We start from the raw sequence: 18,586 nt of genomic DNA, 5'->3' as shown, positions 1-18,586 counted from the left end.
TTATTGCTTTTTTTTCGGAAGGTTGATATGTAACAAATACAACATTAGCATAATTATACAAGGTTACAGATTTTTTCATGCACCATGTAACAAAATGCACTACAAGACAGAACACAAAATATGAGACTTGTCACAACAGACACAATTTAGAGGTTAAAGATATTTCGCAGCCATAACTTGTTTCCAGAAAGGTTTAACAAGACTACATTCTCAAATACGTTGTAAAAAGGTACCTGTTTCCAACTAGCATTTCCAACATAAATGGTCTTTCATCATAAAGTCTTACCGGAGTGCGGTAATAGCCCATCTATGAAGAATATTATACGGAGTGAACTTCCCCCTTGCTTCTTTTATTAATTTACCGCACCTCACCAAGATTCTGGGTCAATTTCTTGGCCAGTGTGTTCTATTGATTTATTTGAGCAAATTTGTGATTAGTTGCAGTCGTGGGCAGCTCTGCTGAGAGGCGCTGTTGGACAGCAGAAGCGCGTGCGGAAGGAGCGGCCGCCGTCAGTCAGAGCGCGTGGAACTGTCCAGTGCTGACGCTCTTCAAACACTCAAGGTGCACTCCGCTTTAGCTCCTAACAGCGAGCGCCAACGACAACAAAACTACACTCGTCTGAAATGATTATGTGATATGTTACGTGCTGTTTGAAACGGTGTCCAGGAGTTTATTTGATCTGAGGTTGTTTTCCGTTTCAAAGCTTCTTTCAGTGGGACTGGACTGTGCGGGCTGAACGACTGGCAAGCGACGAGACATTTTGATTGTTTGATTGATGCATTCCTCTGCAGACTGCGTGGACGACCAGATCTGCTGACCGGAGAGAAAGTTTCCTTGGATAAAATCATACACGATGATGGATGCGGCTGAATGTTGTGTGAAGGTGATGTGCCGATTCAGGCCACTTAACGAATCGGAAATCACCAGAGGTGACAAATACATACCGAAATTCAAAGGAGAAGACACCGTGGTGATATCGGTAAGATGTCTTCAGAGTCTACAGATGTTATCAAGGCGCGCATTTCTTCTTCTTTTTTTTTTTTTTTTTTTTTTTTTTTTTTTTTTTTGAGCAGGATGTTATATATGATGTAACTTCAGATAAATATATCTATTAGTCTAACTTGACTCATCGATGTGATCATTTCATATCTGTCTGGGTGAATCATATTCGTATGGTCCTTTCATAAATTTTAACCTTGAACTGATTCTTAGTAAGAAATGAAAGAAATTATCTTTCATTTGAAAATTAGTTGCGCTTTGAGTTATTTATATTGCTATGCGTCTGTTTATTTGTATTTTTTTTTTTTTTTTGCGACACTCGCCCCACACAGTGCTATGTTGAACATGGTTTCTTTTTACTTAAGCGAGTTTGTTTCAATTTTGTATTTTTATTTTATTTTTATAATTACATACATTATCGAGTTGGGTACATAGAGCTGTTGAACATTCCCCTTATGGCAGTAAAAAGATGTCTCACGATGACCAGTGCTACGTGTTGAGACCGACCATGAAATAGTTTATGATAGGCTTCTCAGCAAAAATTTAACTGCAAACCTGTATGTAACGCAAAATAAAAATGTGGAAGGTAATGTACAACAACAACAACACATTGTAACTGATAAATTGTGCACATCACATAAAACACGTGGGTCAAAATGTCCAGAGATCACAGATAATAGATTTTTCTTTTTTTCTTTTAATTTTAGGCTACCTTTATTATATAGTTCAAGTTGACTCTTGTCTGAATGTACTTTGTGTTCATACGGAATAGATATAACAATGATATTTTATGTTTTAGAAATTTTAGTATGGAGGGCAGAATTTATAAAAAAATATTCTCAAATTCATTGTGACAAATTTCCAACATGTTGACCTTTGAGAATGTCAGTGTTCTCTGTATTCTCACCATCTCACCATAATATCTTTGTTTACTTTAAAATCATAATTTTCTTAATGACCACCAGTTGTGCCGGGCTTTTTTAAAGAATAAATGGCAAGTTACCTGTCACGTATTTCCTGTAATTTTATTAATTTCACTTTAACCTTAATTCAATCACATCAGATTTATTTATTTATTTAGCTATCTAGCTACATTAAATCTGTCCTCTTTGTTTTGAATGCAGATGTAGAGTGTAGAATGATTGTCGGCCATCTGCACTTTTAGGGTTGGAATTATTTGTGGTTACTCAGTCTGGAAGATACATGCTGATTATGGGTCAGAGCCTTCATGTTTCTTTTAAAAACACAATATGATTTATATTTTAGTAGTGGGATCAAATTAAAGAGCATTTGATATCTGGAATGAGAGTCTGAAAGAGTGTGGGTGTGTTACGTGCTTTAAATAAGCTGGCCTGTCGACACAGTAAGATACTGATGGTTTTTATGTTTTACAGTAAACCTCCAGAAATCCCTTGTGCAAACACAATAGCCCATATTATCTGACCCATTGAGATGGTAATCGACATTTCCATGCCTAATCTGCACACAAAATGGAGCGTAGCAGGTATTAGACTTCTGCTTCTAATGTAAATTCTCTTTAATGGTACCCTGCAGGCTCTGCACAGCCTGATGGTCCTTATCCCAGACATTTAGCTTTAGGATACAAGTGTGACTTTGAATGGAAATCTAGGTAATTTATGTACATTTATTACTGTCAATGTTTATCTAACTGCATCTCATTAGAGAGTTTTTTGGTAGTGAATCTTTCCATGTGTTGCTTTAATGCAATAGATTTTAAACCCTTAATAAACTCAAATTCATTTGTGGGGGAAGGGGGGATTTCACACCTCCTCCTCCAACAGCTCTAAAGAACTGGAAATAAATAGAAATGAAAATCTGTTTATCTAGCTATCTAGCTATCCAGTGATCTATCTACAGTATTTTTCTAGTGCTCTATTTGTATTTTATGTATGAATCAAATACTAACTTCCACAGAGTCACAATGACATTTTTTTATTTTAAATAAATAATTTTTAATTAGCCTTTGAATTATTGATGAAAATGTAAATGGACTGAAAATGTGAAGAGTATACTTGTGTATTTATTTATAAATAGCACAATTCTATAGTTTTGTAAATGTATTTGAATAGTTTGTTATTTATTTATTTTTATTTTCTTTATAGCCTACTTTATTTACACTCTTTATTTAATTGAAAAATGCACCAACGTGGCAACAATTTTGCTAAAAATATTCAGTAACAACTTTGATAAATAGTTGTTTTTTTTTTTTGCAGTATAATTATTTAATTATAAAAAAGGATACAAATATAAAAATATACATTATTTTCAAATGATTTCTTTCTTTCATTGTTTATTCATTCATAGTTTAGCATAAACAACCAGCAGTAAAAAGATTGCATGGTTTGTGTTTGAGAATAAACTCCTTAAATTAATATCCACCACAAAACAATTGCAGGAAGATTTATAGGACAGATTGTGACAGTGAGAAATTACTGATTATTTGCAGCTTGTCAATACCAGGCTGGGTTTGATGTTTTGCTTTATGAGGGTTATCTGGTCAGCAGTGTTTAATGTGGGTGCTAACATCTTATTATATGTGCAAGGCCACAAAGAGGCCCAGGGCCCCTGTGAGTAATTTACGTTGCCGTAGTGACAGAGGTGCTGTTTGAGGGGCCAGGACTGGAAGGGAACGGTTAGGCTGATTTAGTGGAATATTTAAGCCAGTCCACTGAGGATTGGGACAATTGTTGTTTGCCACGCACAGTCACATGCACGTTGCTTGTATAAACCCCCTTCTTGTAGCTGTATTTCTTATTCTCTTTAATATTTTGGCATTATCTTCTGCACCACCTTACAAACAACCCTTACATTTACTGCATTATTGGATTTATTTATGATGCACATTTGTTTCTATATAATTTCTCTAAATACTGTATATGTGCTATTTTTCTTCAATAAACCCATCTGAAATGGATAGAAAAACATGCATTATCTTTTCCAAGTACTTGTTCAGGAAGTAAGCGATATAGATATTTGATTGAATGTGGTAAAATCCTGCACTCTTGAAAAAGCCTTGATGGTCCCCAGATAATATGCATGAATTATTGACTAAAAGAATACATTGTCCCGAACACATGCGCTTTTATATACAGCCAGTGTTTGTGTTTATAAAAGACTGTGTTTAGATTCCAGCACATGGATTAAATGTGGAGTGATACATGTAAATATCCTTGCCTATTTACAGACTACATACACGCTATATATAAAATACTTGTTTGCCTGTTGACAGTGGCTTTCCAGTAGTTATTAATTTTTCTGTATTACAAGAATTAATTTCAATCTGCAGTATTTATTTGACTTCTAACATAAAAGGTTGGACCCATAATGAGAGCGATGGAAGGAAGAGATGGTTTTCATCATGTTATTCTCCTCCTGTATTGGCCAGGAGACAGGTGCTGACTACCAGCCAATCAGTGCTTTTCTTTCTGGGCGAGATGTAGTTTCCGTGGTGACGGTCTGGGTTTGAGCAACTGCTCTCATTTGAGTCTCGGCAGGGATGCATGACCCCGACCAGCTTAATAAAACAGAGACAGAAACATTGTGTGTCTGTGTGAACACTGTCAACTCTGATACAGCAGTATTAGCGTCTGTGTGATGTCTTACACTGATAGTCAACAGGGCAAATGCATGTCTGTTTTACGTCACCTGATGTGCATATGGGCGAAAGAGGATGTGGAAAAATGAGCTCCCCGTGATCTTTGTTTGCATGTGTGAACACAACACTAATGCTAATTCTCACATCTCAGTAAGTTGAGATATACAGTATATATACAGTAAAAGAAAGAAGCATGCTTAAATATTTATCCAGCTTAACATTTTTTATTTCTTATTTATACGTTTTTGTCTAAACTAAAGTTTAAACATAAGGGTTAGACAAAATACATGCAAAAAATATTGTAAAAAATAAAAATGACAGAGAAACAATTAAAAACAGAGGAGAAAGGGGGAGAGAAGAAGTAATTTTTGTGCCAGTAGGATCATCAGACTGAATTTCCAAAACTTTTTTCTAGCTTAGCAGGATTAACTTATAGTTTAAAGTCTATATTTTGCACGTAGTTCTTTCTTTGGGGAGTTAATTTTCATTTCTAATCACAGTTATAGATTTCAGCAGCAGGTTCAGGCTCCGGCTCAGAGAATCAAAACAAAAGAAATGGATTTGTTGAGGCTCAATAAGATCGACTGGCAGCTGGGGGTTGGGCTGCATTCAACACAAGGTCCTCTTATTTTCTCTTCAACAATGTAGAGCCTTCAAATCCTCTGGGGAACTTCACAAATAGCCGTTAGTAGAATCTGTGCAGCATCACCAAAACAAAGAGGTGCTGGGGCCATTTATGAGAGTGACCTCTTGATAAAAAAAAAAAACAGATTAATTCTGAAATGACCATGATATATAATGAAATCAAACGGATCTGTTTTGGGCTAAATCATTGAAAAAGTTACACAGAAACATACATTTACGAACACATTTATTATTGTGGATATTAAAGAGATGAATTTATTGTAGGGTTTTAAAGGTTAAAACAAAACATTAATGATATTTTCTGTTAGAGATGTCTTTTTGAACTATTTTATGTTTTAAGACCTGTTCATTACAATGTGTTGACTAATGTGTTTGTCTTTTTAGGGCAAACCGTATATCTTTGACCGAGTCTTTCCTCCAAACACAACACAAGAACAAGTATATGATACCTGTGCCAAACAGATTGTTAAAGGTGGTATATACTTTACGTGTAGCTGCATGGAAGGTTAAATTATACAGGCCTTTAAAGAATCTTTTTTTTTTTTTAACCATGAATCTTGCATTTCAGATGTGCTGGATGGCTATAATGGGACAATCTTTGCATATGGCCAAACCTCATCAGGGAAGACGCACACTATGGAGGTAAGGGGAAAAAAAAAACTATTATAATCATATCACGAATGGTATCAAGTTCAAACATTTTTGTAGTTCAATAATAGAAAAACCGTTCATCTCATGTACGGTGAGAAAATGTCACTAGTTGCTCAGCCAGAAAATGCTCTAGATGGATGAATCTCTCGGCATCTTTCATGAAATGACTGAAATGCCAAACTGCTGCAACAGCTGCAAAATGCCACTTGACTGCAGGCGTTGCCCTGGAAACAGTCTGCGATTTCAGCAAGTGTTTTGAATATAAAGTCAATAAATTCAGTTTCGGAAATGAATCACTCTGTAACCATTGAAAGATGAAAATGATCCAAACTGGATGTCCCCATACATACTTCAGAGGAAATGCTTATATCTTTCCAGCCTGATCTAACACCAATTCGTACATATTTTACGAGATGGCTAATTCGTATGAATTTGTACGAACTCATTCATACAAATTCATACGTTTTGTGCTAAATCATACCTAATTTACGAATTGCACAATTCGTATGATTTTGTACGAATGAGCTAGATCTAACCCCGCCCCTAAACCTACCCGTCACTGGGGACTAGACGAATCATACAAAATCGTACGAGTGAGGTCGTATGAATTCCTACGAATTAGCCACCTTGTAAAATATGTACGAATTGGTCAGGAGATAGCGTTGTATCTTTCTTATTCACATTACACACATAGTGGAGGGAAATAGAAATGATACACCTTTCTATAATGCAGTGCTTAGGTCTTACACAAACTGTCATTAGTTGTTAGAAATAAAGTGGCATATTATCAGATATTTGCTGTAAATATCCTCTGCAACATGCACACAGGGGCAGCTCCATAACTCCCAACTGAAGGGCATCATCCCTCGCATCGCCCAGGACATCTTTGACCACATCTACTCTATGGATGAGAACCTGGAGTTCCATATCAAGGTGAAAACATTCAGCTTATTTTCACATGAGAATTTGTTCAGTATTACATTGATTTGAATGTGCTTTTTTTAAATATTTTTATAATTTTTTATTATTATTATTCATGGCCATCCCTTACCACAGGTCTCTTATTTTGAAATCTACATGGACAAAATTCGAGATTTGCTTGATGGTGAGATAAAAGCAATATTCTTCATATTATTAAGATTCTTAAAAAATATATATATATTAATAGATTTTTCAGGGTGTAAAATAAATTTTTGTTGTCCGATTCTAAAGTTTCCAAAACCAACCTGGCTGTCCATGAAGATAAGAACAGGGTGCCATTTGTCAAGGTAGGAAAGCTAATACACATTGAAATACAGTGTTTTTATGCACCAGGCATGAAGCAAACCCTTCCTTGATGTCTTGTGTCTTTTGATGCTGTTCCTGTACCAGGGCTGTACCGAGCGTTTTGTGTCCAGTCCGGAGGACGTCATGGATGTGATCGATGAGGGGAAATCCAATCGTCACGTGGCTGTCACAAGTAAGTGACTGACTATTCCTTATTCCCTGATATAATACATCACATCTTGAATCAAACATAACTAATATACAGTGTTATTATCTTGACCTTGTGTCACACAGTTTTTACCCTAACCCATGATCCTTTGATGTTACACTGTGTTCCAGACATGAATGAGCACAGCTCCCGCAGTCACAGCATTTTCCTCATTAATATTAAGCAGGAGAATGTGGAGACAGAGAAGAAACTGAGCGGAAAACTCTACCTGGTGGATCTGGCAGGAAGTGAAAAGGCATGCTTTTATTGATTTATATATATATATATATATATATATATATATATATATATATATATATTGTTGCCTTTAAATTTATCTCTATTTGTTTCTTTTTAACTTTGTATAATATTTGTGTAATTATAGAATTATAGTTAAACCCTGACATAATCATAATATAATGATATAATACCTCCACTCTTTCTCTCTCGACCTCTCTGTGGCTCTTTCTCTTTCACAGGTCAGTAAAACTGGAGCAGAAGGATCTGTGCTGGACGAGGCTAAAAATATCAATAAGTCTCTGTCTGCTCTGGGGAACGTCATCTCAGCCCTGGCTGAAGGAACTGTAAGTGCTCAACTCATTTCAACTGCCCTGATGGTTTCTTTTTCTCTTTTCACTAAAATGCCACTCATCTCTCTGCCTCACACAGTAAAGCAATATTTGCTTTATACATTATTTATAGTTTTGCCTTATCTTTCTCATTACAGAAAACCCATGTGCCATACAGAGACAGTAAAATGACCAGGATCCTGCAGGACTCTTTAGGTGGGAACTGCAGAACAACTATCGTCATCTGCTGCTCTCCATCCGTATATAATGATGCTGAGACCAAATCCACACTCATGTTCGGCCAAAGGTGAAGCCATTTTATGCCCTAGAAGATTTCTCTTTCACTGTATAAAGACTGAAATTAAGAATAGATAGTCACAAAAAACATATACAAATGCATATACAAATCCACCATGCTTTATTCACACAGGGCCAAAACCATCAAAAACACAGTTTCTGTGAACATGGAGCTTACAGCTGAGGAATGGAAGAAGAAATATGAGAAAGAGAAAGAGAAGACCAGAAATCTGAAAATCACCATCCAGCGGCTAGAAAATGAGCTTAAACGATGGCGGAAAGGTAAAGCGACAAGATGGAGAATAAACATGGGTGTTAAAAAAAAAAAGCTGACAAATATTTAACTGATGAAAATTAGATTTTTATTTTGTATCGTGTTCAATAGTTGTGTCATTGTTATGTGGTATTATATATTTGTTATAGATTTTATATATACTATTATCACAGAGGAAAATTTCATTGAAATGATGCTTGACATTTGAAGTGGTTGCTTTGAAAATACTGTAATGGTTGAGATGATGCATATTATTTTGTTTGCTGGGTCAAATTTGCAGAGGCCAGTCAATTTTTGATGTAATTGTCTTAACAAATGCTTTTTGTTTGGATTTCGAGTCCTTAAAATTGACTCTATGATAAGGAGCCAGTTATTTCAACTTCCCCTGTTTGTCTAAGACTTATTAAAGTCAGGGCCAATTTATGTTGTTTAGTAAAATAATGATGTTCAAAGAGAAAATGAAGTTATTGAATAGTTTATGAAATTTTGTTATATAGAACTTGACAGAAATTGGTCTTCATATAAACCATGCATGTGCTGATGACAGAAATTCACAATAATTGACAATGATAAATACCAATTAGCAATAATTACACAGATTGTGTAATGGTACAGACATAATGACTCTGAACAAACAGGCCTGTCTTTAAGTGAAAGCATGTTTGCTACATAGTACTTACAGTATGTATGTCAACACTACTGTATATGACTAAATATATTTACTTTCCTTATTATAAGGACACTAAGCCTCCGACATGTCCAAACCTTTTCTTTTTTCCTTTCTATGAATCCTGCTGTTTTTGTCATTCCCTCTGTATGTATTACTTTCTCTCTCCTGCATCCCATGAATAGGTTTTTATTTCTTTGTCAGTGTTATCAGCTCCCTCCACCTCTTCTGCACATAAAACACACAGATGCCATCCCAGCTCTATAAAGCCCAGAGAATAACTGTGCCTCTGACTCAGCTGTTCTTTCCTTTACATCCAATCAGTCGTTCTCATCTCTGTCTTTATCATCAAGTCTGCAGGACTTCCTGGAAGCCTTGGTCCTTCTTTTAATTAATAATCCAATGCCTTTTTATTTTATTTTAATTTATTTTATTTTATTTTGCACAAAAATAACTCCATACTACAAAAAAGAATATTGCATAAAACAACAGCTTTACGTATTTGACCTCTATATCATTAGGTGAGAATGTCCCTGCTGATGAGCAGCACAGCAGTAAAGAATTAAAGAATGCTGAAGCCGCTCCCATAATTGAGACTTCAGCTCCGCCCCCTGAGCCGCTTTCTGATTCAGAGAAAACCCAGTATGAGGAGCTGATCAATGACCTGTATCAGCAACTAGACGACAAGGTGATAAATACCTCTCACACACTGTTAGAAAAGTGCATCAGGAAGTGCAACCTTCACAATTCAGACCCTCCTCTCTCTCTCACCACAGGATGATGAGATCAACCAGCACAGTCAGCTGGCAGAGAACCTGAAACAGCAGATGGTGGACCAGGATGAGGTCAGTCTGGCTCAAGAGCAGCAACATAGAGCAGAAAACTCATGCCCTCCGCAGTTTATGATGTCACACACCTTCCCATGATGCCTTACTGTATCTGCAATGCATCTGAAACTGAAACAAGACGTAACTATGACAGAGAATGAAACCGTTGCATGTCTTAATTGCAATGTGTCTATCAAATCTCTTTAATACAAATATTATCTTCAGTTTAAAAAAAAAAAATTATACTTAGCTCTATCATTTCTTTGCCTGTACTTAGAAATTCCACTCATGTACAAAGAGTAGCAACAAAGCAAAATTAGTTCTGGTTATACAGGTGGAAGTGAAAGACATTTAAATATAAATGTTGCTCCTATGGAAACAGTTCCACAGGATCTCTTTTGAAACAACCTCATGAACTCAAAAAAGTCCCATATTTCTGTGTCAGTGTCAATCTTTCTGAACAGCATTCCAGTGACCACATTCTGTAGCCTACCCTTTACTTCCATCTGAGATCTGATAGTTTTGCTGTCTCTGAGTTAGTTTGGGGTTAGTTAGTTTTTTTATTATAATTATGTTCACTAAAGCAGCATCTATTTGATCAAACAGACACAAAAAATGTCAATAATTGTAAAATGCTGATTTGGTGCTAAAGAAACTATTATTATTATTATTATTATTATTATTAGCAGTGTTTTCAACAGTTGTTCTGCTTAATTCAACCTTTACTGTTACTTTTGCTCAATTATTTGTCTCCAGACAATCTGCTGACTAACATGAATGTCTGATTTCTCCGTCCTGTATTGTTACAGTTACTGGCATCCACACGGCGTGACTATGAGAAGATCCAGGAAGATCTGAGCCGTTTGCAGCATGAGAACGAGGCAGCTAAAGATGAGGTGAAGGAGGTGCTCCAGGCCTTAGAAGAGCTGGCTGTGAACTACGACCAGAAAAGCCATGAGGTGGAAGACAGAAGCAAGACAAACCAGCAGCTCACAGAGGAGCTTATGCAGAAGAGTGTAAGCAGAATGAGGAGGAAATAATAAAGCTCAAATGAAGGAGTAGTGATGGTGATTTTGTCCTGTTATCTGGTAGGCAGCTCTGGCTGGTGTGGAGAGGGATCTGTCTGCCCTGCAGGAGCACAGTGGACATCACAAGAAGAGATCAGCAGAGATCCTCAGTCTCTTGCTCCGGGACCTCAATGAGATTGGCAGTGTTATTGCCTTGAATGACCACAAGGTAAGAATACACATCTTCAAAAAGAAAAAAAGTAAATGCACAACTTATTCACCTATCAAAAGATACAATTTTAATCAGTTAAAAAGGGGCTGTTATTTGTGCAGATGTTTTTCCATTTTTTATATAATTTGTAAACTGCACATTACTTTTCATCATTGTAAATAATGCATACCTCACAACTACTTGCATATAAATGTGAACATGCGATTATTTACAAATGTGTTTAGACATTTTATATGACTTTCCATTCGAATATCTCCTATGCTAACAAACAATGTAATTTGTTAAAAAAAAAAAAATTAATATTATGAAATATTAATGCAAGTTAAAAGATTCAATATATTTGAATTATGTTGAAATACCATTTATTACTTTTTTACTCTGATGGCAAAGCTGAATTTTCAGCATAATTCAGCATAATTACTCCAGTCTTCAGTGTCACTTCATGATTCAGAAATCATTCTAATATGCTGAATTTTTTATATATTATGTGATAAATTGAAAGGTCAAATTAAACCACATGTATTTGAAATAGAATTTATTGTATATACTTTCACTTCTGATTACAAATATTCAAAGAGCAAATGACAGGAGTAGTATTATGCCATTTATTTGGTTTCTCTTTATTCAGATGACAGAGATGAACGGAGGAATGGAGGAGGAATTCACCATGGCACGGCTCTTCATAAGTAAGATGAAGTCAGAAGTGAAGTCTCTGGTCAACCGCAGTAAACAGCTTGAGAGCACACAGGCCGACACGATGCGGAAAATACAGGCCAACGAGAAAGAGCTGGCTTCCTGTCAGCTGCTGATCTCTCAGGTACTCGCAGTGATTTATTTAGAGCAGCAAACAGCGCCCTCTAGTGTTGGTTTTACATCAAAACACTGTACATGGGCGATTTTTCACGTCCATTTAAGTGATTTTAATGAGTAACATTTAAAGGTGTTAATTCAAGCAAGTTCACTTTTACTTTTGAAACCACAAAGTAAGGGATTAAGAACAGATATGCAATTAATGTCCCTAATTGAAGAGAAATACTAACCTAGTAGCCTCCCTGCAATACCAGTCCTCAAGCCCAGTAATCTCAACATTGTTTTTGTGTCTAGCATCAAGCAAAGATCAAATCCCTCACCGACTACATGCAGAACATGGAACAGAAGAAGAGACAGCTGGAGGAAAGCCACGACTCACTGACGGAGGAGCTCGCTAAACTCAATGCGCAAGGTCTTTGTGATGCACACACATTTTTTTGAAGCATTTACATGCAACGTTGTCACAAAACACTGTGATATTATATTATATTCAAATTCAAACAAGCACAACCTGTTTCATTCACAGTGGTTTTACTATAAATGTAAAAATCTTCTTTTGGTTCATACAGAAAAGATGCATGAGGTTTCAGTCATGGATAAGGAAAAGGAGCACATGAGCAGGATGCAGGACGCTGAGGAGATGAAGGTGATGAGCATGAACAGATAGCAGAGCAACGTTACAGAGAAATCAATCTAAAAACGACTATTTTATACAGTAGTTGTCTCTGCATGATAAACTACAATTAATTTTGATAGTTCAAGATATAAAGATACTCTGAAAGGCCAAATCTGCTGCGTAGAATAGGAAAATATATTTTATTATTGAAACCAAATCGTCCTAGAATATTAACACTGTGTCATTTATATTGAATCTATAAATCCCATATACATCTGCATGTAGAAAGCGCTGGAACAGCAGATGGAAAGCCACCGAGAGGCTCATCAGAAGCAGCTTTCACGTCTGCGAGATGAGATCGACGTGAAACAGAGGATCCTTGATGAGCTGAAAGAGTAAGTACTTTATTTCTGATTACTTCTAATCACTTCTGTTGTATGTCTAACATTAATTTGTAATACTTATTTTTAGACTGTTAAAAAATCTGCTTTTGACTGGTATTACTCCAAATTAATGAACTCATAAAAATAAAAATCACTAATTCCCTGCTGTCAGTGTGAACCAGGCTCTTCAGCTTGAACAGAATCAGCTCAGGTCTGACTATGAAAAGCTGAAACAAGAGGAACAGAAGAAGGACGAGAGGCTGCAGAAGCTTCTGTGAGTCAACTGCTCATATTAAAAAGACATATAAATGATCTGCTCATAGAATAAGTCAAAGATTTTAAGAGCGACAATCTTTGTAAAACAGCTCTGTTCTGCTAATAAAGCTATTTTGAACAGATATGATCATTTTTGTTGTAATCAGCTTGTTGAATGAGAAGAGGGAGCAAGCTAAAGAAGATCTCAAGGGTCTGGAGGAGACTGTGGTGAGTACTATTACATTACCTGGCATTCTTACAGTTTGTCTCTGAGCACCACTATCTGCTATCTCAGAGTCGTTCACCTTGAATATTAAACCTGCAAAGGTGTTATTTTTGTACAAAGTATTTTTAGATCACTTATCATGCCATTTGCTTTTCAACAAGGCCAAGGAGCTCCAGACTCTCCTGAACCTGCGTGTGATGTTCATCCAGGACATCAATAATCGCATTGGACGAGTGAGTATGCAGAACAAACACTGTTCCCTTCTTTTTTGATATTTTTATTTTTATCTGAGTGGCAATGTGCTAGTATCCTCTGACCAACAACTGCTAATTACTGTTTGTAGTGATGCAAAACTAGACAACAGTAGGAATGAAGTAACGCGTTAAAGCTTCCATAAATTGTCTTCTTTCGGACTAGTGGATAGAACATAGCCAAACTACACAATTAAGTGTTTAATTTAATAATCTTTCCTATGTGCATCTGTAGATATTATTTCAACACATATCTTTAAAGGCTTATTATCTTTTAAATATCATAAAAATATAAATAAAAAAGTTCCCATGCACTGAGCCAAAAATCTCTCTTTCACTATTGTACGGAGCCCTGCACATGACATGCAAGAAAAAATAAATAAATAGTGCACATGATTTACTAATTAATTCCCTCAATGTAATAAAACATGCGCAAGATTACGATTTTGTTTCCTCGATTTGTTAAATCATACGCACAATTTACTAATTCGTTCACTACACTATTTAGCAAATCAAGAGAACATATTAGTAAATCGTGCGGACAATTAATAATTTAAGGGAACTTAATGGTAAATTGAGTGCACAATTTAGCCTATTTTTTGGGCTCCGTATTATTCCGAGCTAAATTCTAAATAAAATTCCTGTTTTATTTGGTTGACACCTTAGTTAAAGTTTTTTTAACTGAGGGTTTTTACATTTTAGATAGGTATTTTTATCAAATCATAAATCAATAAATACTTTCAACAGTATTAAAAACTATTAATGTTTTTAGGGATATGATGTTTTATAAATCATGTAAAATGACATGAATGAACAAACTTGAGTAAACAAACCTGTAAAAACCATTAACTCTAATATGTCTACAAGAACTGAACCTGGCTTTATCCAGTGTTCAGATTTCTGTTTTGGAGACATTATGCAAATTAGATCTAATTTAAATTGATAATGTTTTTTTATATATATTTAAACATAACTTTTTAGAAAACGTGTAATACAAAACGTCAGGAACTATGGTGATGTCTGCAGTATTAGTAATAATATTTTTACCTATTAAATTACGTTTTTAAAATGGTTCAGATAAATACAGTGTAACAAGCCACTGTAACAAAAAAAAAAAAAAAATCCATTTCTGTTTTATAGAGTGTAGAGTTGGACACTGATGAATCAGGGGGAAGTCTGGCTCAAAAACAGAAAATAATTTTCCTCGAGAATAACCTGGAGCAGCTCACTAAAGTCCACAAGCAGGTTTGCATTTCATTTTTATTTTTTTCACTTTCCACAGTAATTCCACATATAACGAACTACAACAAAGTAATAGTAATATGTATTGTAATATAATATAATATGGATAATTCTGTCTATATATTCTGTGATTTTCTTAGCTGGTACGTGATAATGCAGACTTAAGGTGTGAGCTGCCCAAACTGGAGAAGCGCCTGCGTGCAACTGCTGAGCGAGTGAAGATCCTAGAGTCTGCTCTGAGAGAGGCCAAAGAAAGCGCCATGAGAGACCGTAAGAAGTACCAGCAGGAAGTGGACCGCATCAAGGAGGTCATCCGAGCCAACAACCAGGCCAGGATGAAACAAAACGCACAGATCGGTCAGAGCTGCTTCATCTTCAGATCTCACTGTTGCATTATATCCAGTAGAGGGCACCACATACTCAGAAATACCTTGTCTCCGGTTACCCAAATGCTCTTATGTATTGGTGCATGTTTCCCATGTATTATGCATGTTCCATATATCTATATATGCATGTTCATTGAAGTTAAAAGTTTTTTAAATATTTTCCATTTAAACTACACTGTCTCTTATAGCTAAGCCTATTCGTGCTGGACATCATCACTCAGCGGCTTCTGCCTCACTGGGCCACAGTATCAGAGGGGGCGTCCCAAGCCCACGACGACGCCACCAGCACCAGCCACAGCAGCAACAGCAGCAGCAGCAGCAGTACCATCACAGGAGCAAGTGAAAAACTCTCCATGTATGTTTGGTTTAGTGCCTTTTCTGCTACAACTATATGAATTGCTTCATTTTAACCCTGTAAAAACTGGCAGGTGAAATAACAGTCTGTTTTTTTTTTATAAGTATCACATTTGATACATCAGGCTTTTATGGCTCATATAATATATCATGAGAATGCAGAGCTCATAATCAAGAAGGGGGAAAATCACCTTGATTTTATTCAGATTCAATAAAGTGAGCAAATTTAGGCTAATGCATTATAGCAGACTACTCGCATACATAAAAGATATTTATATATCAATTGTCACTATGTCTCCTAATAATATGTCTTTGATAGATAATATTATACATAATTTATGGTCAAATATCTGTTTTAATAGTTAGGGGTGAAACATATAATCCAGTGCAATACAGAAATGATTGAGAGATATACAAATAAAGGTTCCTTAAAACCTGATTAATCATATTTTACACACTTACATTTTAACATGGTTTTTCTAGAAGTGTATTAAGTAAACCTAAACTGCTTCAATATTACTAACAATATAGAAGTTATAGATACATTTACTTTATACAAATCAGTAAAGATATAATGGAAAGAAGACAATTTTATAAAATTTTTCTAAAAGTCATGGAGTCATGTCATGTCATGTACCTATAGATACATGCGTTTTCTCATCTTAATTGGACACTGGAACAAGCTGGAGTGATTTTGTTTGGCTTAATGTTGAGATGAATGGAAATGCTGCTGATTAGTTTTCCAGCATGTGATGCATCTGGGAAGCACAAATAACAGAAAGTTGTGGTGTGACATTAGTTACTGTGCCAACTGTTTGACAAAGATGGAGCAGCATGGTTATAATAGCTACAAAAGACTTGTGCCCGAATGCTTGGGAAAGTCAGTGAACTGTGGACAGCGTCTAGTGCCATCTGGCATTCGCTGAAATGTTGTCAAAGTTTATGGATCTATTTCAGGGTAGGTCATTTTCTTTTACCCAGTCATGAAGATAACATTCTTCATGTTCTGTGTGACAAGAAAAGCTGTTTGTCAGTAATTTGGTTCAACGATTCTTGCTAATATTTTTTTTTTCTGACAGGTTGTCTCCCAACACAGTGTGTCTAACTATTTACACTTCCAACAGGGGACAAAAAATGACCGGTCTGACTCCAGTCTGCGCATTCTTTCCATTCCAACTATGTGTGGCAACAAGACGACGTCTTTTCCAATGCAGTCTTTTCTATTCAGTGAGGTGCGGGGGAAGAACTACTGTCATCTTCAAGTTCATTTCCTGTCCTTACCATGACCTCCTTACATTCATCCTGTTTAAGTGGAGATTTGTGGACTCAACTATCAATAAACAAACCCAGACCCACAAAGTAAGACTAAAGGATATTGGATTTTAAAGTCATAGAAGTGCTATTTCACTGAATTTCTGTTTTTCTTGGCTTCTTTCTGCATTGAGTCATTTTGTATTTGAAAATATCGTCAGTGTTTCTGTCAAATTCAACGTATCTGTCATAACTCACACCAGGTTAGTCTGGAAAGATGAAAAGTATTCACCAAAACCTACACTGGAAGTTTTTATCCCCTCAGGAGATTCATTGAGACCTTTCTGTTCTTTTAATTGGCACTAATTCCTTCTGTCTTAATGGCCATTGAGAACATGCAGTGACATGACTTGGGAATGTAGCTTAGGAATACACACATTGCTTCAAGCTTAACTCATCGTGTATATAGTCAATATGATATTACTAGATGTTAAATTAATTTTATTTAATTTTATATACATTAAGTATTGGAATTGAGTTTTTTTATGTTTACCTAATGTCTTTTGTATATTATTTTTAAGTTCCTTTTATTAGATCCAGGTCATCATGTGTACATGTTTTTATACAGAATATAGGTGCTTTGAAAATGCATTAATTTATACCGTAAGGTGCTCTGGAGCAAACAACAACTGTAAAATATCAGTATTTATTACCACATTAGTTTTGAAAGGAATGAAATGCAGTCATTTAGAGAAAGTCAAAGTCAGAGATATTACAGCATATGAAAAAATTCAGATAAATTCAAGAAAGCAAAAGTGGAGAGTTTTTTCAACTGTTTGTTTATTTGCCATTAATCTGCTGAATTTAATTTGACTTATTTTTGTGTGATTATTTCTTATTCTTGATATCATTATGATATGAATTACCAATGATTCTTTAAAAAAAGAACTGTAAGGAGAAATATTGACTCAAGAACCACAAATACTATTTGAACAGGTAAACCATGCTATCATGCCATAGCTATTTACATTCTTGTGCTAATGCAAAAATGTTGCCTACTATCTGTCTTGTGTTAATTGTCTCTGGTACGTCTGTATGTTCAGCACTGTTTTATCAGCTGTAACAAAGTGATCAGTACATGAAAATGTCAGTATGGTGACCAACTCCATGATAAGTAATGTGAGCACTTTCTTGCAACTTTCTTGTTGGATGTTGTGAGCTGATGAAGAAAAACACAAATGATGGAAGTTCATCTCAGGTTTCTATTTGATAACCTGTGCTATCAAAAAGACTTCCTTCATCACTGAAATAATTAGTTAAGATCATCTAATGCAGGGGTTCTCAAACCTCTCCATGAAGTACCCCCAGCACTGCACGTTTTGTATCTCTCCCTATATCTGACACTCACACTTCAGGTCTTGCAGTCTCCATTAATTAGCTGATGATTTGAATCAGGTGTGATAATTGAGGGAGACATACGAAATGTGCAGGGCAGGTTTGAGAACCACTGATCTAATGTAAAATATAAAACCCCATATCCTAACAAGGTCTAG

General features: G+C 35.7%; 1 protein-coding gene across 1 annotated transcript; it reads left to right on the top strand.

Moving 5' to 3' along the window:
- The first annotated feature begins 522 nt into the window (after nucleotides 1-522).
- Nucleotides 523-17,242, top strand: LOC113108507 (kinesin heavy chain-like). The gene is made up of 26 exons (XM_026271682.1): nucleotides 523-980; nucleotides 5,646-5,733; nucleotides 5,830-5,903; nucleotides 6,741-6,845; nucleotides 6,969-7,017; nucleotides 7,125-7,180; nucleotides 7,284-7,371; nucleotides 7,518-7,642; nucleotides 7,866-7,970; nucleotides 8,114-8,262; nucleotides 8,386-8,534; nucleotides 9,715-9,881; nucleotides 9,970-10,038; nucleotides 10,830-11,036; nucleotides 11,113-11,256; nucleotides 11,888-12,076; nucleotides 12,364-12,481; nucleotides 12,639-12,715; nucleotides 12,971-13,080; nucleotides 13,241-13,342; nucleotides 13,491-13,551; nucleotides 13,711-13,782; nucleotides 14,941-15,045; nucleotides 15,183-15,399; nucleotides 15,617-15,783; nucleotides 16,907-17,242. Exons 1-25 carry the CDS (start codon nucleotides 855-857, stop codon nucleotides 15,769-15,771), a joined length of 2,907 nt encoding a protein of 968 aa, XP_026127467.1. The 5' UTR covers nucleotides 523-854; the 3' UTR covers nucleotides 15,772-15,783; nucleotides 16,907-17,242.
- Nucleotides 17,243-18,586: the final 1,344 nt, after the last annotated feature.

The sequence above is a fragment of the Carassius auratus genome, chromosome 9 (assembly GCF_003368295.1).
Source record: "Carassius auratus strain Wakin chromosome 9, ASM336829v1, whole genome shotgun sequence".
In the NCBI taxonomy this organism is placed as follows: domain Eukaryota; kingdom Metazoa; phylum Chordata; class Actinopteri; order Cypriniformes; family Cyprinidae; genus Carassius; species Carassius auratus.
The sequence above is the reverse complement of the archived record's forward strand: the minus strand, read 5'-3'. Positions and strand labels throughout refer to the sequence as shown.